A 27,147-nucleotide genomic window follows, 5' to 3' on the forward strand; every position below is an offset into this window, starting at 1 on the left:
ATATACATAATATACATGAAATAACAATAGGATAGAATACAAGAACAAATATAAAATATATACAAGTTGGAAATACAAAATGTACAACTGCTTAACTAGTAATGATAAAGATGTAGATAAACCTATTGTGCAAGTTGCAATAAAGAGTCTTATCTAGCACCCAGTGATGAAGGGTTAAAAAGTTTTATTGCCTGAGAGTGCATGTCGAAGAACGTTTGTATTTTAGGTGCATTATTTACATGCTGAAGTAGCGTAGTTACACTGCATTAAGATAATGTAATTAATAGTGGGTGTATTGGTATTTGCTACAAAATGCTTAGCCTATATGTCAAGATCAAAGTTGCCTATACAGTAGCCTAATAAATAATATCGGATGTGCCCCCAAAGCTAAAAAAAAAAAAATCCTAAATGAAACACAGGGACCTTTAATAACCTCAGGCTTCATCGATATGGTAATGGTGAGTCAACATTTATTTTGCAAATCTATTTAGACCTATTCAATGTTGGCTTGCTATCTGGGTGGGGTTTCTGTAATTCCACAACCGCCACTAACCCTTCACTTCATTTTTCTACATAAAAGGTGGCACCCTGCTTGGTGTGTCATCGGCAACTCCTTGACTGACAGACGCTGACATACAGACAGGATGGAGGTCTGCATTTACCAATACTTCGACAAAGTTGCGCTTTCCCGCGGGTGTGTGGGAGGTTTTCATTCTTGCTTGGAAACATAACCGCCGCGAGACAATCACAAGACCGTTTAATTTCTCTGATTCTCTGTTGTGCTTGGCGCTCCCTTTCTTGATTCACTCTCTAGCAGGGCCGGCCAGGGACAAAATATTGGCCCTGGCCGTTTTGTTCAGACACATTCCCTGCAGACAGACAGTCAGTGTTCTGCGTTTATGTGATCGTTATGGATCCTTCAAGAGGGGTCTCAAGACTTATCTATTGATCCTACACTTAAATAATTCATTCATTCTTATAGTACAGGTCGTCTGGCATACCGGGCATTTTCCCGGTGGGTCACTTTGATTTGGAATTGAATGTGCAGTGTTTCCAATGCATTGGTATTATAGAATTAAAAGCTTTTCTAAGGATTTTGAGCATTATTCACTTTTTTTTAAACACACTGCTATTATTCTGGACACAACTGTAGATTTATTAGATTTTAAAATTAAAATACTTAAATCATGAAGACTTAAAAAAAAAAAAAAAAAAATTCTATATCCTGATCATTTAAATGAATGAACCTGGAAACCTTTCACGGATCCCAGGCAAAGCACCACAGACCCTACTTTGAGAATCACCTGTGTCTGTCTGTCTGTGTGTGTGTGTGTGTGTGTGTGTGGGGGGGGGATTAATAAAGCACAACATGTATGTGTGTGTGTGTGTGTGTATATGTATATATATATATATATATATATATATATATATATATATATATATATATAGGTTAAAAAAACAGCCATTTATTTTACATTACTATGTACACATTTAATGGAAAAAAAGACAGTAACCAAAATGATAAACCCAGAAACTTTTTTTATGACCAAGTGTGAGAACTACTTATTAAACTTAATTCATCATATATCAGGTTCTACCTTTACAATAATAAAATTCACCTTTTTTAGTGAACAGGGTGAGATCTTAAACGCCAACCAAAGTATGCACATACATTTGACTTCGTCCTCCCTGCCATGTGAACAGTGAATGCTGCACATCTAAATTTGGTCTCAACTACAAACTGGTGGGGATGATGTCAGCACAGACAGCTAAACGCCTTCATCGTAGACGAGCTGGACGAACACTTTGTCTTGAAGTGCTTCGTTCTGTCTGTAGACGTACATGGGTGTGTTGTTAGCAGACAGGCTGGTTTCCTCATGCTTCCGCTCTTCAGTTCTCTGGTCATCCTCCTCAGAGATCAGGTCATCGTAGGAGGCCACACAGAGGTCGTGGTCCTGGAGGGACGCGGGGTATCTGAGTGAGGATCTCTCGATTCGCACGGAGCGTCTGACTGGTGTAAAGAAGCGAACCTCCTGGCCGTTGACCCGCACCGGTTCTGTCTGTTGGCTTGGCGGGCCACTGAGGAAAAGCAAGAAAATAAGAACAAACAATAAGAAAAAAAAATCTTTGACAATGCATAAATCCAACTAGCCTACTGCTCCAAATAAGTGGCAAAATAACGCCAACATGTTCTTGTTTACATGTTGTGATTTTGTATAGTCACAGGGTGTACAAATAACGAGGTCACTATGCTTTTACTATCTAATAATTGTTGACTCTATTCCTCCAACTCTGAGCCAACTCCAGGCGAACTCTCTGCTCCTCACCACAGGGCTTCAGATGCTGCTAGCAAATCACTCCACCCAAGTAGCAGTGCTTCGCCTTTCTGAGAATATAGTTCCCAGTTTGTATACGGTTAGAAGACGGCTATGTGTATATTACCTTTTTATTTGTACACGCTGTGACTATACAAATCACAACATGTAAACAGGAACATGTTGGCGTTATTTTGTCACTTATTCGGAGCAGTAGGCTAGTTGGAACCGGTTACCTCCAGGATCAGTTCTAGGCTTAGCTAGCGCTGGGGGGCGTCAGACAGAGTTACAACACGCACGGAGATGAGAAGGGTATGTATGGACTTATCTAACTCTGGGGGATACAATGAATAAGCTAAAGTCCCAATAAGTCGGCGTGTTCCTTTAAATTGTTCTAGTACAAACACAAAATGCAGGTATAATCCTGAAAATGCTATATAATAGTTGCCCTTTAAGAAGCTATAAAAGTAAAATAATTCAAAGCAGACACACTTAAAACAAACTGGCCAGCAGGCAAAAAATTAAACGTATATAGTTGCTGGAAGTTGTAATAATGACTCAAACATACCCAGGAGTTGCCGTGATCTTGTACTTGACTACAGAGGAGTCTCCTTTCTCTCCACAGATGAGAGCTCTGACAGGTTTAGGAGTCATCATTGGGTTGTTGATGCTCTCTGGAGTGCCTTCACTTGTTGGAATTTGGTCCTCCTGTTTCTTGTTTTCTGCGGATGACAAAAACAAGTATTTGGTAAACCTTATTAGCATTTTATTTAGATTCCACTGTTGAAATTACAAAGTTCTAGAGGTGTGACGAGATCTCGTGAGATTAAACGTGACGAGATTTCTCGTCAAGGTAAAAAGTGTCTCACAATATCAGTACAAAAGTGCAGAGCAGTAGCCTTGAAATTAGCACTGAAAAATCCCCTGCTCGTTTTCCAAAGTTGACTCAAAGAAAAAAGCTGCCTGTAAAACCCAGTGTTCGTCCTATAATGGTCATAAATCGATACTAGAGAAGCCTACTTCCTTGTTTAGTGCTGCAATGAATAAAATGCAGAGGAGAAAAGAGCTTCACAAAATCATCTGTTGAGTGTTTGATAGTAATTTATTTGTGCTTTAGAATGTAATCAATATGAAACAATAGTAAAATAAGCTTTATTTCTCTCGGTCTACTGTACAATGACAAATTCAAGTACAAAACATTTGGTCTCAACGGTCTCAACTACTGCCAGAAAATGCTTAGTTATGTTGTAACTAGGGGTGTCACGATTCTCCAAATCCTCTTTTAGGTAAGGTCATGGCGATTTGATTGTCAGTTTTTACATTTATTTATTTTAAAGCACAGGTTGCTATGCCATTATTCAAATAATATTTAAAGATTTAATGCTCAAATGCAGCCTGTTATTAATATGTACTACACTATTCAGGCTTATGCATTGTCAATGCCACTATGAGCTTGTGGTTGTTCTTACACGTTCTGTCCACTAGAGGGACTTCCAACATTAGCCTGGCCTTGAAGGGGACCTACTAGAGCTGGGCAATATATCGATATCGTGATATGGGGCTTTGAAATCGTCTTGGATTTTGGATATCGTAATTTTGTAATATGGCATAAGTGTTGTCTTTTCTGAACTTACCAGACTGTTGTAACTGTTCTATTATTTGCCTTTAGCCACTTGGTCATTATATCCACATTACTGATGATTATTTATCAAAAATCTCATTGCGTAAATATTTTGTGAAAGCACCAATAGTCAACACTACAATATCGTTGCAGTATCGATACCGAGGTATTTGGTCAAAAATATCGCGATATTTGATTTTCTCCATATCGCCCAGGACCTACGTCACAGCGCATTGCATTTATGGCACGCCGCTCTCTGTTTACATTATATTCCACCACGAGCACACGGCGACAAACACAAATCAACAAATAACTCTGTAATGAAACATTATATAACAAGTGTAGCTAGTGAAGCGGCTCCGTTGTAAAAGCTAACGGTGCTCTCTTAGCACAATGACATCATGTTAGAATGCACAGCCGAAACGATTTGTCAAAAAATAAAGTAACAAAAGTGTTAGCTACCATGCTAACGGCATTGATAACTAAACCAAACGGTGCGGTCACTGATATTTTAGTGATTTATAAGCGAACCTGTTTCTTCCAGACAGTCACATTACTGAGAATACAGCTGCCATGTTAGTCGTGCTGCCAGTGGAAGAATATGGTACACGCTAGGGGTGGGCAATATAGACAAAAAATAATATCTCGATATGTTTTCCGATTTTGACGATAGACAATATCCTTTAAAAATGGGTTTTTAAAAGTCTGAGTTACTTAATCACTGATGATAATAATGGGCACAATGTTGAATGAAAACAGTTCTTATTTATTTTCTTTAAAATGTAAGTAAGTAAGTAAAAACAATTCAAAGACAAAATACTACTACTATACTAATACTAATTGAACTAGTGTAGGAACATTGAACTCTGAGTACACATTCAGTTGTTCACCTCTGCTGTAATGTAAATTGTGCAGCATACAAGCGAGATGAAATCATAATAATGAACAAAGGGCTCTGTTGTCTAACATATTGCACACAACCATGTCCTTATTGGAAGCAGTCCTGGAGCTGGGATAGGGTAGAGTCTGGCCAGGTACGGATAGTCCTTCTACTTGGCTGTATAGTCCTTCTGACTGGGACTTATGCTGGGATCAGAAATAGTGGGGTGTGACCTGACTGGCCCAGGTGAGGGAGAGGAGCAGTTCTCTCTGCTTTCTTGATGTTAGAGTATACATTATGTAGTGTGTTCTTCCCTCTAGTAACACAATCTACATGCTGGAAAAAGCTGGGGAGTACAGACTTTAAGGACACCTTGTTAAAGTCCCCTCCAGGTGATCGCGCTGCGGTGTGTTCACTATGGTTAGCAGTGAGCCAAACTTGTGCTAACGTTAGCATCGGGGGCTATGTAGACGGCAGTGTGCTGTTTTCGTAGTAAATAAAATGGCCTGTATATTACCGACAGGGCTCCAGGTCAGGTGAGCCGTGCTGGGCAACGATCCTGCTGTTGGTACTCCATTCATTGTGCTCAAAAATGCAGTCCTCCGCCTCTGGTCTGACTCTTGCCGTAGTTATTTTCTCATCCTGCCGGTAGCTAGCTCGGCGTGCTAGCGCCGACAACAACCTGCAGCGCCCGGTCTGGCTGTGTCCTCCGGGATGCTATGAGCCGCCTGGGAGGCTCTCGTAACAGCTGTGTTGTATCGTAGTCCTATATTGATTATTTCAGTGTGGCTGTACTTGTATAAATATACACCGACAGGAGAGCTAGTAGCCGCTGCACAATTGTGCGCCGCCATCTTTGTTGACATTAGTGAATGTGTAGCGTTCCAATGCGTGTTTTGAAGTGTAATTTAAATACTCGATAATGTCAATTTGCACATCGTTAACACAACAATGACGATATTATCGTTAACAATATATATCGCCCACCCCTAGTACAAGCACATAGCAGAGCTTGCAAACTGTGGCTTTTTTGTCGACAATGTGAACGTTGTCAACATAACTCACTGGAAATCCAAAATACTTCCACTTTGGTGAGAGAGGAGGGGGTTCAAGTTCTGTCGATGGGTCTCCTGCATCTGCAGTTGCCATGCTATCTTTTGACTGGCTGTAGCTAAGTTACATGAGGTTGACTGACTCGCAGCACTTCAACACATGTTTTTTTCCAGTTGGTAAGCTGACCGGACGTGACATGGGGGCGTGGCACATCGACGATTACATTTTTTGTATTCAAAGTTGGAGATTGTGACTTAATTTCAGTCGATTTCGAATTAAAATCGTGACACCCTTAGTTGTAACCTTGGTTCTCTGAGTGAAGAGACTCCTATCTCTCCACCATACATATGGAATGAGTAACAGTAACTGTTAGTTATACAGGAGAGAAGCCAGTCATTTTTTTTTTCATTTTGTGATTTTTGATTGAATAAAGGACTATTTATCCAGTCTTATATCTTCATTGACGTTTTCTGTAAAATAGTGTTAAAATCTCGTCTCGATCTCATAAACCCAATCTCGTGTCTCGTCTCGTGAGCTGGGTGTCTCTTCCCACCCCTACAAAATTAAATTAAACTTCAAGGCCGCGATCAGACAGAACGCAAAAGGTGAGGCTCACCGCACTGCTTTTCTCATTGATGACGCCTTGATCAGACCAGTTGCGTCGTCGTTCTTGATAGGCAACCATCGAAAAACTCATCCTCAGCCACACCGGGCATTGTGCCGCTCGGAGTTGAAGCTTTCTCAAGATGAGGCGTTCACACAAAAGCAGCGCGCAAAACGGTTCACTCTCATCAACGTGTTCGCAAACAGTGGCTTATTTACACATCTACGGAGCAACATTAGCTTTCATTTATGTGTCTGCCTGATAAATGTACGCCCAATATTCAATCTTCTTTTAGCTTTGTTTTGGTCTACTTCTCCTACTACAACTACACCGAAGAAAGCCGTGAGATTGATCCAAAAAGTAAACCTGCAAGCTGTGAAACAAAATCAATAAGTCAAAACCCTCCATAGAATTGTAATGAACTGCAGTGTGTTGGGTGATAATTCTTTGTTGGTTTGTCTCTTGTAATGGGAAAAATTACATTTAAGCATAATTCCTTATATTTTTATGTTTTATTTCTACTTTAATTCTCTCACAAATGCTGAAAGAGTCTATCTCATTTTCCACATGTAGATTTTGATTCTAACTTTGTGAGACATCCAGTCTGGATCATAATGTGAGCATTGTGTGAAATGTGAGTTTGCCTAAACCGATAAAGGTACAAGGTCACCCTAAAACTATCTCATGTTTTCCCATGCCAGTTAAGATGTAACGGGGGGGGGGGTGAAAGTCATACAGGGAGGAGGAGGTGAGATGACTCCAAGATGTCTCTTGCATTTCTCTTATTGTCTTCATGTGTATCAGATTGCCTGTCAAAATTGTAGCGTCATAATAATCCAAGTGCGTGTGTGCTGTCACTCTGAAGATGCATAAAAGCCTAGTGTTCTGTTCACTCATTTGAGAAACTGACTCCACACTGGGCTGCGGCCTTTTGTAAAATCATGTTGCCCCTATATTTGCAAATATATGTTTTTAATAAAATACAAAAACCCCAACTTGGTTTTAGTCTCAGTCTGTCTTATTTGTTTCAATTTACTAAACTCTGAAACCTCAACCCCCCTGCTGCAAAGGAAACTTCCACGACAAACATGGTGACGAGAATGGGGATCATGTGCAGGAGTAAGATAAAAGAGACTCCGTGGTTGACTCCGTGGTCGCTTCTACCTCGCCCAAAAAGCATTCAGAGAGAGAGGATCAGAAACCACGGAGGGCTCTACTGACCCAACACTGATCTATTAAGACGGAAGCAATTCCACGCACCAGGTTAAGATCACACTCTAATTTAAATTAAATTCAGAGTAATTTGAATTGGCTGTAGTAAAACTTCCAGAAACAAATAGGCTACTGACGTTGGACAGTGAGATAGGATAACCAGTTTGGGGTTGTTTGTATAGATTTTGGTGGTATTTTTAAGGTTGTGTAGATACATAATTGTGATCACTCCAGCAGTGTTTTGGCACCATAAAACTGATCCACGCACGGGTGTGACTTTGCTTTATAGATTTTCGGGGGACAAATCTAATTAGGTTTTGAAGTAAATCTAATAAACAGTTTTTCAGAAACTGTTAGGTTTTTTTGTGCTTGGGTTTTTCCGAAATAAGATAGAAACCTGGCCTTACAGTGCTGATTGTAAGTAGGATAGAAGTACTTCTTCCCAGTAAAATGGGTAACGGATCGGGCAGATCCGGGTCACACATCCTTAGGGGAATTGTGGTGGATGACATGGTGCGAAAATACGGCCAATAATACGGTCGAAAATGTTTGGGTTTTCCTTTAAATTCGGGCAAATTGAAAATATTCAAACAGGAATTAAGAGGATTTAAAGCTACTGAGTACAGGAAAAACAAAGAATGTTTTCAGGGAAAGAATGCAAAAACACACATACACCAATCCTTATCAGTTCTAAAACCTAACCAAAGCCCATGTTCTGAGCTTTCTCTAAAAATCAGAAAGACAAGTTGGAGAAACGGAGGGACGAAGAGGACACGGAATTATATTGGGAGGAAAGACCAACGAGTATGGAGTGCGGACCCGAAAAAGGCAGCTCCCACGAAGGACGTGGTGGAGCCAGAAGAGGCCGAGGCGGGTACCGTGGGCAAAATGATCAGCCCAACAAACCAGACCAGTGTTCGTACTGCAAGGACTTTGGACATTGGGTATGTAACTGCCCGAAGAAAAAGCAAAAAACACCTCAGACAAAGAACAACACTTGTCCCTCTGTTTGACTGAGTCCAAAAGCTGATGAGTAAGGTAGTGCTAATACACACACACTTGCTTCATGCAATGAAGAAATGCTTTGCACTGATACACTGTTTTTGTTGTTGCTATTAGGGACAATTGATAGGTTAGAAAGTTCTGAAAAAAGAATCTAATCAGTTAAACCATTATAGTATGTTATCTTCTGAAACCTAGAAGAAAATGCCTACTACTGAGGGTAAAGTTAAAGGGGTTCCACTCACATAACTTGATTATTAGACCTAAGGATTTGACACTGAAGCTCAGTGGTCATTCTATTTGGACAACTGGGAATACAGGTCAAACAGTAAAAGAACAATTCTCTGTTCCTTTCTCATATACATGGGGGAAAAAAATGTCTTCTTCTCTGTTGTAGGTGTTTCTGATGCTATCTGATTTGGACCTCTGCCATCTCATCTCTCAGTACAAGCAGTAGAGCTCATTCTTCCTAACAGAAAACTATCCAGCTTTTTCTTTCCTAAATTTTGCAAAGTTGACACATGGTTAAAACCAGGTGTAAAAAAGTATGATTAGTATGATGGAAATACAATTGAGCCAAAGCCCTACTCGCTGAAATAATTCCAAAATGGACAATTCCTACCAAAATCTCAAGTATAGTGGTTTGCATTCAAAATGCAACATGCCTACATTTGACAAAAGCTCTGCTTATTGTACTGAGGTATAGAATGTGCACGCACAAGCGACTTAACCTTTCACCCTTTTTGAGATTTTGTTCACAGCCCCTCCACACATTGGAATTGGGTGAGATGCACCCACCAGATACACCATTGTGTGAGGACCAACTGGTAACGTATTGTGTCTCACTGCAAAAGGCACAAATTCCTGATGACATGCTAACAACCACAATGAGAGTAATAGAGACACTCAGTGAGGTGATTGGTTAACCCTCACTGTAGACTAAGCTTACAGAGCAGCAAGGCCATAGCAACACACACACACACACTCAGAGATAAGAGAAAAACAGGAGTTGTGCATGTACAGTAAATGGTTCAGCAATGATTTTTGATATAGTTTTTGTCATAAATTATAGAATGTGATATGTTTCCCATATCCGGTAACAAATTGGATAAATAGATGTCAAATTAGAAGTACTTAGGTTTGTTCTATAGGCCTAAAAACTTTAATTTATAATGATTTTTAGAAATACAAATATTGAAACCAATACAGGTTGATATGACATTTCAGCCTAAAAACAGTTAATTTAATATTGTACTCTAGTGAGTTTTTTTTCAGTAAAGCTGCACTAAAGACTTTGTTTGTATTTTGATTTGCTATATCACAAATAGGTTAAAACTAAATTAATTGATGTTGACGGGGTTTTCTTTTAAAAGAAATGATTTATTGAATTTTGTGTTGCTTTTATTCAGGTTTTGCTGTGTAACACAGGACAGTGTTAATGGTTAAACCAATGAACAGATTATTTATATGTGCTGCATTTTTGAGTCATGAGCTTGTCATGCCTCAAATAAAGAGGATATAGTAGCAATAATAAATGGGGTCTTTAATGAATAGGGTGTTCACATGATTTTTTTAAATTTAAAAACTACTCTAAAGAAAATTTAGTTTTGTTTTGATTGACTTTAGTGCTGAGATGGGGTTTGAAACCATGACGATTAAATGTATCAACAACTTGGAGATATGATTAAGACTAAATATCTAAATGAAAATCTTTAATGTTGATGTGACTGCTTAATGATGTACATTATGAGTAATGTACTGAGACAATGGTATACACATATTCATTTAATACGAAAAGTAAAATATAAGTTAAAGATAAGTCTTATAAACAGTAAAAGATAATACTTTTATACCATAAAGATAATAATATATATTAAAGCTGCGAGCAGCGATGGACGGGCCCTCACGCCTCTGCGCGCGTTGGGGTTACCGGCGGACGCCGCTCCTTGCGACCGTGCATTTGCGCGGCACTCAGACGCCACAAACTGTCACCAATGAAAAGGGAACTCCCCGCCGAGTTCAACAATACCTCACACAAGAGTCTACGTAATACGGTTCATTAGCTGTGAAAGGGGGCGTGGCTAAAGCATAGGGGGCGGGTCCAACCATCACCAATTAAAAATGAAGCCTCTGCTGAGATGAATGATACCTCACACAAGACTCTACCTTAAATGGGTCAGCATGTATGAAAGGGGACGTGGCTTAAACATAGGGGGCGGGCCAAACCATCACCAATGAAGAAGGAAGTCTCTGCTGAGTTCAATGATACCTCACACAAGTGTATACATCAATCGGGCCATTAGTAATAAAAGGGGGCGTGGCTTGAACATAGGGGGCGGGCCAAACCATCACCAATGAAGAAGGAAGTCTCTGCTGAGTTCAATGATACCTCACACAAGGGTATACCTTAAATGGTTCAAATGTTATGAAAGGGGGCGTGGCTTATGCATAGGGGGCGGGCCAAACCATCACCAATAAAGAAGGAAGTCTCTGCTGAGTTCAATGACACCTCACACAAGACTCTACCTTAAATGGTTCAAATGTTATGAAAGGGGGCGTGGCCAGAGTAAGTGGGCATGGCCATATTATAGGGGGCGGCTCAGTATCACACGTAGACCACACATGCTGAGTTTCATGCAAATCGGATGATGTTTGTCATATAAGGCAGATTTCCTGTTGCCAGCGGGGGGCGCTATGACCAAAAGTCAATTTTGGCCTGTAGGTGTCCTCAGGCCGGGACCCTTGTCAATTGTGAGAAATTTCGTGCAGATATGACAACATACACTCAAGTTACAACAACTTTTTTGTTCATCGCTAAACACTCAAAATGGCCAACTTTTCATCTTTAACATCTTAAGATGGCACAGACTGAGTTTGAAGTTGATTGGATGAAATCTCTAGGAGGAGTTTGTTAAAGTATAGCACCTTGACTTTTAGGCCTACTTCCTGTTGCCACTAGGGGGCGCTATGACTTTAAGTAAATATCGGCCTTTATTTGTCCTCAGGGTTGGACTCTTATGAATCCTGAAAAGTTTAGAGGTAATCGGACAACGTACACTCGAGTTACACCCACTTCCTGTTTCGGCGGCGAAACGCACAAAATGGCCGCCCTGCCACGGCCACGCCCTATGACGAAAAGTTTTTCTTTTAACAACTTTTCATCTTTAACAGCTTAAGATGGCACAGACCGAGTTTGAAGTTGATCGGATGAAATCTCTAGGAGGAGTTCGTTAAAGTACGACGTGGAAATGGCCAAAATCGCACTAATTTCGAACATTTAATTCAAAATGGCGGACTTCCTGTTGGGTTTAGGGTATGGCTAGGGCTGGGCGATAAAACGATAACGATATGTATCGCGATAGACACATAATCAATATCAATAGAAAATGCGGTCGATAAAACGTTTGATAACTTGTTTTTCTTCATCAGAAGAAACCATAGGTTGTGAATCAAGTTTGGTTGCATGAACAAAGGCCCTCACTCTCTGGCAACCTAGCAACGTGGGGAGTGACACTCTAACAGCCAATCATGTAACAGTATCATGTTTGGTTGCGCCACATCGCTGTCTCGTGTTCTTCAATAACAGAACCGACGTGGAGTGGAAAGTGAGTGCCGCAGCGAGCGAGGAAATCGTTGATAAAACCATAGACAGTATAAAACAGGAAAAGTCAGTATGGCAGTTTTGGGGATTTTATAAGTCTGACCGTAGTCAGACCAATGTAAATCAGACCGTCGTCCCCACCAACACTGGTACGACCACAAACTAGTTTTACCACTTTAGCCGCGCTCACACTTTGGAGCACAGCCGTATTCGCCATCAACGTCCAACAACATCTGCAGCTGCTACACCGCACAAGCAGCAGAGCACCATGGAGAGGTACTCTGCATCAGCGCCTTACTAAACGCTACAAAGAAATAACGGAGGCAGACATGCTGAGCACTGTCCAGAAGCCAGGTTACCAACCTAGCACTAAACCTGCAGAAAATAGTTCCTTCTCAGGTTTCTTATATTTAGCTAACACTTTGCACTATTTTATGACACTTTATTAAGCATTTCTTACTTATTCTTTAATTTTGCACCTTAATGTTAAGAGATAATTGTTAAGTGTTCATTGTAATTTTAGACCTGTTTACATTTGAATTATTTGAGTGTTTTCCATGGTTGTGTTGACATTTCTGCTTTTATAACTGAGGGGATTATAATCAGAGCAGGGTTAAGTTTAAAATAAAAATGTTTAAATTTAATATATTTTTCTCCTGGTCCTTATTTTAAATAGGTCATAAAAAATATCAATAATTATCGATATCGACCGATATGAAAAACTTATATCGTGATACAGTTTTCAACCATATCGCCCAGCCCTAGGTATGGCTCTAATGAAGTTTTTTGTCTATCTTGACATGTTACATATGTGTACCACATTTCGTGAGTCTACGTTAAACGCACTGCAGGGGCTCAATTTTCATAACTTTCTAGGGGGCGCTAGCGAGCCATTTTTGTGAGCCTATTCCCCAAACCCTTAAAATACGTAAATTTTCACCAGACTTGATGCGGCCGCCAAATTTGGTGAGTTTTTGAATATGTTAAGCCCCTCAAAAAGGCAATTCATTTGACGGGAAAATAATAATAGAAAAATAATAATAATTCCTTCAGTTTCAATAGGGCCTTCGCCGCTGTCGGCGCTCGGGCCCTAATAACGAAACGCAATGTGCGGCAGCCGGTGTTGATAGTGAGGCGGACCGCCACACAATAGTCTATGTGTGGGAAACACTGTTCACTCTACCGTTGGTTTTTCACATAAAACAGGACTAGTAAGAGTTAACTTAATATTATGTCAAGGCTGCTGGAACTAGTGCTAATGCTGATGTCAGCTATCGTAGCTAAAGTTGGGCTCTATGTGAAAAACAACGGCAGAGAGAACTTGTGGTTTGGGAGTTCCATGTGAAATTGTAGAAGCCATTACCATAGATGTACGGTAAAGCCAGTGGCTAACAAGCGTATTGCATCGCGGGTATCTACAATACCTACGGTACCTGCGGTACTGTGGAAAAACGAGTACTACCTTGGATCTCCTCCTTCTTCTTCAGAATCTCAAACACCACAGTCCGCAGCTCGTCCACTGGCTACAATAAAATAGAAGCACAGAAACTTACCAACACACAAAAAATCAAGCCGTCCGGAATAATAGACTATGCAAGTGAAGGGTTGATCAATAATCATGTTCTATGTTAAAACTCAAATTTGTATTTATTCTACACAGACATTAAAATGCTGAACGTATGGGGTCAGAGCATTTGACGGTAAATGGTGGGTGCTTCCAGGTGTTTATTGTTTATTAAGAGTCCCCATTAGTCATCAATAGTGAAGACTATTGTCCCTGGGGTCCAACACAAGACAAACACAAACTAAACTAATTATAAAGCAAAATACATGTTGTTGTATTAGAACAATGAAAACCTCCTGGATTTTGACCAACTGCCACTTTGCTTGTTTGAAAGCCATGATGTCTCTCTCTCTCATGGTGGGCCAAATTCTCTGGGTGGGCAAAGCAGAGAAAGGGGAGGTAACCTTGCTCCTAAACTGCACATGGTGCCTTTTAAATAAAAATAAATAAAAATTAACTTGACACAATGCCTATAACACCCTTAATTATTGAAGTATGATTGTGTATCGCTGTAGCCAGCTGCAGCAGCCATGTTTGCCTGGGATATCTACCATTTATAGAAAGCAAAAGGTCGGCCGAGATAAGACACTGAAACGGAAACCATATCGGCTATCAGAGCTGAACAGCATTTAGCACAAACTAAATTTTCTGCTGTTCTGGCCTGTCACTAATGATGAAGACTGAGCTGTTAGGTATTGCGAAGTCAAACAAAATGCTAGTATCGGTGCTCAAGCTGCTCAGTAATTTCAATAGGGTCACTAAATTGGATGTTTTTGTTGAATTCTGTGTCGCATATGATTACAAAGCAAATGTTTTCATAGAAAAAGTCTGATTTTCTATATGACCAGCAGTTTTATTTAGTACGTGCTGATAAGACCCAATTACTTTTTTCCTAATACATCTTATATGTAGTAAGTAGAAGTTAGTGAATTAAATAAAGCCCTCTAATGTAATATATGAACTGAGCAGGACATTTTCCACTTGTCAGTGCTCTCTAGAGGGAAAAAAACTGTGGAATGGCGTCACTGTTTCTAAATACCATAAACATAACATTTTATTAGGTATATCTTTGGCATTTCTTCTTCTTATTCAAATGACATACAAGCTAATACTCAAATACTATAGTTAATATCAGCAGGTATCACATAAAATATTTCCAAAGTTTGAATATCATGGATGACGTACCTCCAACACAACACCAACAGCCTCTTCAAACATGGGCAGGACATCCAGGTTGCCCTCTTGTTCCATCAGGCGGGCCTGACAGATCCAGTATTTGGCAAACTTCTGAGACACAGCTGGCAGTCGTGAGAGAACCTCCTTCACCTGGTTTGGAGCGCAACCCTGAGGGTGCGAGGTAGGCTCACATTAAACTCATACACTAAAACAAAGGGCATCACTATGCTACAACTAAAGTGATAAATTGAGGTGGCTGAAAAAAAATGATTGCACCCATTTTATGCCATGATTGGCCAGGTGTGCAGAAAAAATAAAGTAAGCTGGGGTTTAAACTTCTTTTAGAACTTTTTTCATTATTTACACAAACAAGTGGAACACTATGAAGGAAAAACTGTGTAAAGTCTAGATATTTAAACAATTATCACATCTCAGCCCTCTGCATAACGGCAGGCCAGGCCTTTCAGGAAAAGTCTTTAAACATATGCCTTCCAACATGGTCAGGCAAACTAGTTATTTTTGTAGACACCCAGCCCTAATTCAAATGAAATTCATTTCTCTTGATTTACTCTCTGAGATTACAGATTTGATGTCCATGGATACTCCCATCCTCCCAGATAGTTTTAATGAAATGTAATATCCACTGGGAGGTTAGAGCTCATTACATCATAATCAAAATACCATGGAACCCAAAGAGAAAGTAATTCACTAGTCCACACCATTTACCTCTTCAACCAATTTGATACAGTCAGCCAAGGATCTGTCCACTGCACAGATGAGAGAGTGGGCGTCGTCTTCCTCCTTCATGGTGCCCCAGAAAGGCTGGGGTACGGCCACAGTGCGCCTGACCTGAGGTTTCACTGGCATTGGAGGACGCTTGTAGGAAATACCCTTGGCTTCCCGCCATTCCTGTAGTTTTCTCCTTGAGACCAAACAGTAGAGCAGAGGGTACAGTTAAAAGTCAACATTTTAGTTGTTACTTAACTGGACAGCACAGGAGAGAGACACAGCAAACAAGGGGAGAAGAAGTGAAATGACATAGGTTCTAGGACAAACTGGGGTTAACACCTTTAACATTTTATTTTGGATGAACAACTTTTGGTTTCTACTTAATAATTAAAAAAGGACAGACCAAACCTTCATTTCCTTTTTCCACCAACCATTGCACGTTTTCAGACCTGAGGCTGCTTGTATCTTGTACGCAGAGATGCAGCGATTACAACTTTCTAGGCCGATTCCGATTTTCTTTGAGTTCGGCCTGCCGATACCAATTTTAGCCGATTCCGATTTCATTTTTTCTAACCACTTTTTTCCAACCACACACAAATATTTATTTTCTATCTTTTCTTTAATAGAACATTTTGCACAGAACATGCTTTGACCAGATAATGGATCACTATAAAATAGAACTATATAAATTACTCTTGGTGTGGGAAATTCACACACATCTAAAGTGAAATGTTAGAACCATTTCCTTCTTTTCACATCCGATATCCAACTAATAAATGTGATTTTGGTTTTTGGTGTCGTCCCTCCACGCCCTACTTTTTCCTTGCAGGTATTGCATATTGCAAACTTGTTATCTTCTGCACACGCGCTGAAGAATTTCCAAACAGATGACATGTTGCAGTTAATTCACGAGGTTCCCTACACGTGCGAGAATAGCGCGGACACGCGCTTCACACCACGAGCGGGTACGCGCGACACACGGCGGAAAAGTTGAGAGAAAGGAAAAAGAGACTGTGCTGTCGTGCGTGCGTGCGTGCGTCCTTGAGAACTGTGACTCGTATAACTTATGTTGTCAGTTAAATGTAGCAATGACCAGCATGAAATCGGCATATGTCAGACTGACCTGCCGGTCATGGCCGAGCACATGAAAACCGTCCAATTCCGGTCACCAGCCGATCTATCGGTGCATCTTTAATTGTATGTGTAATGTGTGAGCATCTTTATCGCCATAATCTTTTCTGAATTATCACTCACTCATATTGGGTTGGGACACAAACAAATTGATTGACATAAAACTGATAAAGCCATCCAACTGAGGTATATTAATCCTTGTGTTGTCCTTCGGGTCACCGGGACCCAAAGGACAACACAAGGGTTATGTACTTCCGTTTATTTTGTTGAGAATTGCTCTGTAAACCCTGTCTCTTGTAAAGTAAGTAAGAAAGTTTGTTTCTAGAGCACATTTAAACACAGTTTAAGCTGGCCAAAATGTTGTACAAACAAGCACTAAGGTGCTGTATTAACCCTTGTTTTGTCCTTTGGGTCACAAGGACCCGAAGGGCCACACAAGGGTTAAAAGCAAAACGGAAACTCCTTTAAGAACATTTATCCCATTATTCATTTTCATAAAATCTAAAAGTGGCATCTGTAACAACACCCGTGGGTGTAAAGGAATCTATGTGGGTGTAATCTATGTGTGTGAGTGAAACTAGACTACCCGCACAGATTAATTTCACTGTCAACCAGAGTGGCGGTAAACCAAGAGAGCATAGCCTGTACATGCCCAGAGTATTCAAACAAAGTCCTGAAGTATTTAGTTTCATTTAGTTTTGTTGGATTTCTGAGTGATTCAAAGGGGATTAAAGGATGGGCAAAATAAGCCTTAGCTTAGCATATTCCTTTTTGGGTTAGCTACAGTGTCAAATTGTGGGAAATAATAGTTTATTTCATGTATGTTAACCTAAATAAAATTATTCATCATCAGCATCATTAAAGTAGCTTGTATCTTTCTACAGAACACTTTAACAGAGCACTTAATGGATGTGTGGCCACATCCATTATTTTGCCTTGCTTGTTTTGTTAAATGACAAAAATGGGTTTTGTAGAAACCATCTTAATGATCCTTTAACTTGCAAAAAAGTATTGTTTGATATAGTTACTGACACTCCGGTATCATATTGGCACCAATATAGTCAAAGTCAACCAATACCCTGCCTTTTATACTGTATAAGCAAAATTCAGCAATAAAAAAAATGCCCTTGTATTGCTTTAGCACAACTGGCTAAAGTCATCACTACTTACCAACAACATGCCATATGTCAATGATTTGACAAATGATTAAGTTGAAATCAAATAAAAAATATTGAATTATCACCCAGCCCCATAGGAAACTGTGTGAGTCACATACATAGGAAGATCGTAGGTATTGCATTCTTCTGCAGCAGGCAAGTTCAAAAGTCACAAGCCAAACTTTAACCAATGATCAACTACAGTGGATGCTTGAAATGTGATGATTCAATGGTTCCATGGCATAGTTTAATGTTATACTTTTACAGGTAGTTGTACTGTTCTACTTACATTCTTTCCTCTTGGGCGGCAGTCAGTTTCTTAACCTCAGTCTGGGGAAAAACTCTGACTGGGACCTTTGACGTCTTTGTGTCTATGGCATGACCAGTATGGCTGATGGTCCTGCCAGGCCGTGGCACTGTCTGGGAGATCACAGGAGCGCTTGTTCTTTTTATACCAGTTTGTGGTGGAGGAGCGTTTGCTGAACTGTGTCCCTTCGTACCACCGGTCTCTTTACATGTCTTGGTGTTCCCTCCCAGCTCAGCCACAGCAGCTCCCACAACCCCAGTGATTGCTCTGGAAATGCACCTGCTCGCTGGCCTCGAGGACGTTCGGGAGGCGACTTTGCATGGTGGGCCATTTTTAAGCCGTGCCCCGTCAGATCTCTGCTTTGTGGACCCGTCTGTGGGCTGACTAGCTGATTTATTAGTTTTTGACATCCCTGCTTTCCCCTCTGGCTTTACAGGTGCGGCTGTGCACTTGGAGGAGATGGACGTTGATTTCAGTTCACTTGATAGCTGACTCCTACAAGATGGCTGAGAATGTTTACCCAAAAGTGGTTTAAGGTTAGACTTGTTCTGATCTGGAACTTTAATCCCAGCTCTTGTTCTCTCAGGTTTGTTTAGAGCAGGGGTAGGTAATGTTTTCCTCTGAGCCATGGCAGATCTCTGGGAAACAGAAACAGATGACGAGGTGCTGGATTTCACCTTGTTGGCAACAGACATAGTGGTGGCGGTGGTGGTATCAGCTGCTGTGGCAGAGGTGTGTGTTAAGTTTTGACTTTGACTGTTTCTTGGCTGAGTCACTGCAGGAGTGAGTCCTGTTTTTGTTTTGACCATGGGGCCAAGACTCATTCTGACACCGACTGTCTTCATTGAACACGACCAGGTAGCATTTGAGCCACTGCTGAATCTGTTGCTTGATTTAGTTAGAGCTGAACGAGCTGCATTCGAAGGGGCTCTGCCTGAAGATGGTTCTCCTGTGTTTGGCTTTTTTGTGAGACGGCTGGCTGCATTCGTGTTGGATTTGGAGGACACAATGGTGTACGTTCTTGTCAGCACATGGTTGTGATTAAGCTTTGGCTGTGCTGTGCCACTGGTTGCAGATGGACGATTAGTATTCTGCCGTGCAGTCAGCATGCTGCCATTAACATTTAATTTGTTATGGACAACAAATGCTCCTCTGGCAGGGTGTTTTGTGGATTGAGCAACCAAAGTTTGAATTGTTGTGCTTTTGTATCTTAATCTGTCAGCCGGAGCTTTGTTCTCTTTTCCTTTAACAACCTGTAAAAACAAAAACATAAATTGGAAAAAAATGAGTGAGACAAAAAAAAAAAAAAAAAGACAATTTGGTCTGATTATCAGGCCAACTCAGCACCAAGTTAAGACTGACATTTTTTTGTATCACTTAGTTTTTTTTACACTCTCTTAACTGTGCAAATAAGAATTCAGATTTCGGCATTATGACTCTTTGGTGTAACTGACCGAATTCTGATAATGAAACGAGTCAAAAAAAAAAAAAATGTATCCACTGATTTTCAGACATCTCTTTCGCCATATAAGTCTATGGGGGAAAGTCTTTTTTGGCCAGAGGGCATCACATGACGGACCAGGAGTTGTAATTCCCCTGTTTGGCCTAGGGCTGCCACAAGATTGATTTTTTTTGTACTGCACACATTTTGTCAACTTATTCAAACCGCCAGGGTTACCACCATAAAAAAAGATATTTGAATCTCAGCCGTTGTCTCATGCTCTGGTACCGTTCACACCATGAGTTCAAATCATGTCGGAACCCGACCCAGGTTTAAGGTGTAGGCTACAAGCCGGAAAGTGCCTGGCCAACTTCTTGCGGGCCACTGAACAAGGAGATCTGGGCACTGAGGGAGAACAGGCGCCATTCATCTGATAAATACAACGCAGCAGGGGGGAAATGAACAGCTCTGTAAGCAGGAGGGTGAAAATTCTGGACCCTCCGCTCCGCTTAAATGCATTTGGCAGGCATGCATTACATTACATTACATGTCATTTAGCGGACGCTTTTATCCAAAGCGACTTACAATTGCTATATATATATATCAGAGGCTGTACGCTTCTGGAGCAACTAGGGGTTAAGTGCCTTGCTCAGGGACACATTGGTTGATGTATCACAGTGGGAATCAAACCCAGATATCCCACATCAAAGGCATGTGTCATATCCACTGTGCCATCACCACCCGCATGCATTAGTTATTGAAACACAGAAAGATGTCTCACGACATGACACTGTTTATTGACAGTTACATGCTTGCAAGAACGGGAAGGAAAAATAAACCAGCGGTGACAAGCTTGACTACGTGGGGAGTGACGTGACTAATAATGCAGTAAACCGCAACAGCACTAGTTTGGCCACTATCTTTAAATTTGCTTTGAAGCTTGACGCACTTACTTGGGGCCTGGTCTTACTGTTATGAGTTCTGGTTAGGGGTGTGAATCTTCACTGGTCTCATGATTTGATTACCATTATCCTGTCAACGATTTAAATCGATTCAATATCCCGATGCATTACGATAAGTCACCTCCTCAATATTATTATATACTGTATTGCTACATATGGTTTTCATCAACAAATTCAAGCAGTCAGATATATATGATCTCCCCTTTTTGTTGTATCTGCTCTTAAAAAAACAGACCGAGAAAAGGCAAAAACAAAAAACGCAGCGACCGGAAATCAAAAAGTATCAGTAGTAGAGGTGTTGAAATTAACACACACAGACAGACGGAGACAGGCAGATACACAAACAAACAAACACAGACACACACACACACGCACGCAAAACGGCTGAACGGAGACACGTGAGAGTGGAGAGGATCGCAAATCGAGAAGAGGAAAGAAAACACTGAGAAACATCAAGAGACACTAGAATAGTTATCTTGGAAACGATCTAAGTGGAATAACAAAGCTGAAGAGATGTAGCTACACTACGGAACTTTTCCTGTCTAACAGCAGTGGTTTAGAGCAAACGTTGTGCTAGTGTGCCTGGCTAAAGTTGGAGCTAACGGACTAGCTAAAGTTGGAGCTAACGGCCGGAGAGTTGCTGGTTAGGAGGACGCTGATTTTGGACCGGAGAGGACGACAGCTTGTTTCCCTGATGAAGAGGACTTTGCCGTAGCTGGTGACTGATTTTCGTTTTTGTGTTTGAGCGGATTTCTGTGCGTTTGCTTCACTGAAGATAACGTCCTGCTGGCTGATGCACGTCCACATGAGCCCGCAACTTTTTTTTTCCCTCTCTGCGTGTTTGTGTGCGTAGGTTTGTGTTAACACAGTGGTTTAATAGGGTTTGAGTAAGTTTTACATTGAAACTGCTGTAAGGAGGAATCATTTTGTGTAGCTGGAGTGTTTTAAGTGGAAACTGATAGAGAAACGGGTAAAGGGGTAGTTAGTGTGTAATATCATTTGAAGAAATATTGCAGTTAGCATATTTGAAGGGTGTGATTTGGGTTATGTTTTTTTGTTATTCAATCTAACGACTAAATGTTATTTATACATTTAAGTTATTGTTCAGTAAACAGTACCTTTTTTGTTAAAGAGTTGTCTGGGGTCAGTTATTCCAATACAGCACAATAGATTTGCTGGTTAAAAGTAGGGTGGTATATGACTAATCCCAAATAGGTAAACCTTCGTGGTAGCTACCTTAAAGAAATGAACCCAAACACTTCATCATTCCAGTCTGAAGTTACATATTGCAGCTTGGGCATTGCACTTGACAATGCAAGTCTGTCAAGTCAAATATCCTATATGGCTTTAATAGAAAAATGTATTTTGAAGCATTGTGATCGAGATATTGAATCGAAGACCTGATAATCGTAATCAAATCGAATCTGGAGATCAGTGAAGATTCACACCTCTAATCAGTAGGCAATTATCGATTTTGGTCTGTCACTGCATCGCTGCAGAATCGTCTAGGTCCGCATTTCGATGCATCGATTAATTTCAACACCCCTAGTTCTGGTATTCCCATGATGGTAACTATGCACTCTCACAAACACATACCTTTTTAAAAGAAAGACCCACCTTTAGTGTAGACGTCACATGCTTCTTAACCTGGCAGTCGTCACGGAGGTATGGCCTGAGTAGTCAAATTGAGTAAACTTAGTAAACAATTTTATTGAACACGTTGTTTGTGAGTTGTTATGCAGAGAGTTATTGTTCTTACTTAGGGTTGGGCAGTTTCAGCTTTCCTTTTTCTGCCAAGTATTCCATCAACTTTTGCTTACGCAACTCTGCAACAGAAAAATCACACAGGAATTCAGCACTGGTAACTTTCCAATATATGTAATTGTAAATTCCATAATAAAGACTCCTACTTAGTCTTTGAACAAAAAATAATTTAGGCTTTATATCCAGCCACTGATGTATCACTTTACAATGTGTCTGCAGAGCACACATCTACAGTGTAGATGCAGAACTCTACTGCACCAAAAGATTTAGAACCTCTCTTTAGGTGAAAGGTGCTCTAAGTGATGTGACGCGTTATTTAGGCTACAGCATTTTTCGTCACATACAGCAAACATCTCCTCACTATCCGCAAGCTGCCTGTCCCCTGAACACACTGTAAAAAAACGCGGTCTCTGAAGACAGATCAGGCTCCACAAACGGCAACAAAAACAAACTGTGCCAACCTGCCCCACGAACCATAACAAACAGTGTTACAGCCAATAACCGACAAGGAGTAGTTGGTTGAGCCATCACTGCAGCAGCGTTAGCACGTGGGCTACTTCCACAATGCGTATTCATGACTCAACTAGCTCCTTCTTGTCGGTTATTGGCTGAAACACTGTTTGTTATGGTTCATTGTGCAGGTTGACGCAGTGTTTTTGTTGCAGTTTGTGGAGCCTGGGCTGTCTATTGAGAATGAGGACATACGTCATGGTAGCTTGCTGTCACGTCACGATTTGGGCGGTGTCTGAGCCATATGTCAATGGCCTGAGCCCGTCCACCATTTTGGTGTACCTACACTATCGGTTGCCAGGGGCAACAATGTAAGAGCGCTGCATTTCAAAACACTGGACGAAATTGATGTGGAACTGTGAACAGTGCTGTTCAATTTTTTTTGTTGAGATGGAGAAGGTGAATCAGCATCAGTCAGCTTGCAGGAGAATATTCTGTCGGCAACTTTGCCCGCAACGTGCGAAGTTAGGCAACCTTACAGTAGCTACATTAGCTTGCAGTTTACTGCATACACGTAACATTAGCTAGCTAATTGTCCAGTAGCTTCTAGCTTTCAAACAAATGCAGTGCAAAATATGATCAGCACCCACAAGGTAAATGCTACCAGCTAATGGAGGTTGCCACAGGCAGTATGATATGCAGTAAACTGCAAGTGAGAAAGGTTAAATAGTACTGTAAAAACACAAGCTACAAGGCTACATCCAACATATGAAAAGTCATAACAACACCATTGATAAACACCCACTACAAGTTGTCAGTTAAGACCATGATGAATAAACTACACCACTACAGTTACCTTCATGTTACAGTATGCTTAAATATACTTGTTACAATTCTAATCTTACCAGGACAGGTTGAATAACTACTGGACTAGCTAACATAAAGCTTTCTCCTTCTGTCTGCAGTCCTGAGGCAACAACATCATCTGCAGCTGAGTCTGATCGTCGCTTTGTGTTGAATATACTTGTGTACAGTATATAGTAATGTTTGAATAAATGTTATAATAAAGATACACGTTTCGTTAATGTCTTTGTAGAGCTTGTATACCTAACTAATTATATATAATTATTCCATTAGAAGTTTACTAAATGTCCAGGTCATAATTTGATGGAAAAATAGACATTAAAAAACTGTTTATATTATATACACACCAAAAAACTTAATGACAGACAAACCAGTTAATGTAATGCATTTATTTTTTGAATGGCAATCTCTAAGCAAATAATATATTCAACATCTCTCTTTGGCCTCTGTCTCCCTGCTTGTCTTTTGCTTTTCCATCCTCAGTGACCGCCTCCGTTTGTTCCTTAGTCCCTGTTAAAAGACAGCAAACACAAGAAAAAAATGTTTATCGTTATGAATGCTAATACGTAACGTTATGGAACATTATACTTTTTACATTTAAAAAATGTTTTAGCTTTCATTTAACGTTGCTAGTGAAGTTAACAGGAGCAGCTTTACCCATCCTGCAGCTACAACTGATAAACACACGTTTCTACATCTCTGCTAACTTTACGCTTATAAAAAGAGATGAAAATGCCACCGGACATTAAACTTTACAAACACAAATGTCACAAAAGACAGCGACCCAGCTAACAGCCTTATGTTAAATGATTAGCATGGGTGTATTAACTTATGCTTAGCACTTTAGTTAGCTAGCTAGCAGGCTAGGCAACAACGTTAGGTGCACTTCATGGCTTTAAGAGCCAACAACACAAACACATTTAAAGAGATTTTAAGAGAACTTACCCAAATGAAAATGCAGAGAACACACTCTCATCGACTGGGATATGCGGTCGAAAGTAATCCTTTTTTTCTAATTGCAACCACTCAAGAAATCCGATGTCTCATTGTCACATCGGACAAATGCTCTCCTTTGTGCTTTTTTCATGTAGGGATACGAAAAAACTGTAACACATGGTTCCTACGCTTTCCACAAAAATCGTGTGTGGAACTGAAGCAGTTTTTTACACAGCAGTGTGTTCCAGACATTCTAAAATAGTGAGTTATCTAGAATCTAGAAAAACAGAATTGCAACGAAGACCTCAGCAACTAATGGTGTAGACACATATAGCCGACGGCCGACCGTTGGCAGAAAACCCCGTCGATATGATCAGTCGCGTCCCCGAGGTCCAAAAAACTGCCTCGGGACACATCAAAAAGACGAGAGGAGACGAGACGTAATACGCCTCCATAACAGCAGGCGGCGCTAATCTGTAATGTCGCCCAAGAAATGAAAACCGGCAGCTGATTGGACGAACGCGTCACATGGGGTTGTTTTCTCCGGATATTCAGACCTGGACTGTCTTGGCGGCCGTTCAGAATACGATCTCATATTGTACTAAAATAGTTCACTGAAACGTGTTTCTGAAAACATTTTAAGCGAGAAATAGGCCGTGCAGTTGCTGAATCTGTCTCATTTCAGCTCAACAAAGGTCAGTTTAAAAGATTTTCATCAAATTTTGAGAGACTGTAGTCACCTCATTCCGATCGTCATTTCCGGGTGAGTCCCGACGGCCCTGCCGCCGACCGGACATGTCAGGTCGGCCAAAATGAACGCCGACAGCCCCCCAGACTGACGACAGCACGGGACACACCGAACCGATTTGAATCACTGACCTCGCCAGACTGTCCCACGGCCGATAATCGGCCTGATGTGTCCCGGCCCTAACACAAACAATGAACACATTCAGCTCAAAATGGTGGAAGGGGGATTTCTAGGGGCGGGGCGCTGTGCTGTGACAATATCTCCTCATTCTCAATAGAGACTGTGTTTTTTTTACAGTGTGTTCAGGGCACAGGCAGCTAGCGGAAAGTGAGGAGATGTTTGCTGTATGTGACAAAAAATGTTGTAGCCTAAAAAACGCTTCACATCACTTGGAGCACCTTTAACGAAACAAACATTAATGTCAACATGTATGTTAATTACAGCCAATATTTGACTACAGTTCAGTTCAACTTATTGGATGCAGCAAATTGGGTCAGAAGCTTCTAATCTGCCAAATTGTGACGAACAGAATAGAGGAAATTATGTTTATCCAAATGTAACAGGACCTGTTGAGTCACCTTAACGGACACTTAACTTTCACCAACCATCCAGAATAAGATATTTAGCTGATGTAGGGGACTTCTGAAGTTACTGAATAACTGAGTAGACGATTACACAAACACTTGCTGCCATCTGGCTGCAGGTTGGTGATACATGTGTACTCATGCAGAAAATCTAAATTGGAAAAGGGACTGCATACTAGAGCTTAAATGATTAGTTAATTAATTGATTAGTTGAGTAACAGACAATTTTCAGTAACAAAAACATGATTATTTCTAAATAAACTAATCTTTAACGTTACTGCAGTCCTGTAAATATTACCCTCCTGCCATATATATATATATATATATATATATATAGATATATATTATTTATGTATGTATGTATGTATGTATGTATATATATATATATATATATAGACCTTTTCAATGTAATTCCATTGCTAGGCAACAGCCTGGTCCCTTGTTAACATCCTGTCAGTTGATGACATTTACATACACTGCAACAGGAAATCAACTTGGGTCCATTTAGAATGTTTATGTTTACATCTGTGAAAAGGTCTATAAAGCTATACACTCTTTGACCAACAGGTGGTTTTGTGTGCGCAGGAAGCGTCGAGAAATTAACCCTATTGTGAACCAATTTGCTGGAAAAATCCAATGCTTCATGAAGTTTCATTTTGCCATCACTAACCACAGCGTTAGCTAATTTATTACGAGAGACATGAACATGTTTCCTCGCTGCTACTAACACGTAACGTTAACACTTGCTAGCTAACTGATATCATGGGTTAGCGTTAGCGTTACCATTAGCTTAGCTAGCTAGCTAGGTTATCCCAGGGTACTCGCTCACTAACTTAGCAAGATAGCTCATTATGCAATTTAACAAGCTCGCTAACCTTTTCTGGAAAGTATCGATACGGTCTCTGCTTCTTCCATATCTATCAGACTTCAATTTCTTCTCTCGACTTTGTCCAGATTAGTTATTAAAATGGCTCGTTGGATTTGTGGTGGATTACGACACGTCAATAACAACTGAGCTCGTCTCGCGCATCCCATCCGGGTTTGAA

The 27,147-nt window shown here is 40.5% G+C and overlaps 1 protein-coding gene across 1 annotated transcript; it reads right to left on the reverse strand.

The window, feature by feature from the left end:
* Window positions 1-1,519: 1,519 nt before the first annotated feature.
* On the reverse strand, window positions 1,520-27,147 carry ckap2l (cytoskeleton associated protein 2-like). The gene is made up of 9 exons (XM_028578163.1): window positions 26,977-27,147; window positions 22,515-22,581; window positions 22,373-22,427; window positions 18,335-19,605; window positions 15,755-15,950; window positions 15,038-15,196; window positions 13,751-13,811; window positions 2,884-3,037; window positions 1,520-2,079 (listed from the first exon to the last, which is right to left on the reverse strand). Exons 1-9 carry the CDS (start codon window positions 27,014-27,016, stop codon window positions 1,770-1,772), a joined length of 2,313 nt encoding a protein of 770 aa, XP_028433964.1. The 5' UTR covers window positions 27,017-27,147; the 3' UTR covers window positions 1,520-1,769.

The sequence above is a fragment of the Perca flavescens genome, chromosome 5 (assembly GCF_004354835.1).
Source record: "Perca flavescens isolate YP-PL-M2 chromosome 5, PFLA_1.0, whole genome shotgun sequence".
Classification (NCBI taxonomy): domain Eukaryota; kingdom Metazoa; phylum Chordata; class Actinopteri; order Perciformes; family Percidae; genus Perca; species Perca flavescens.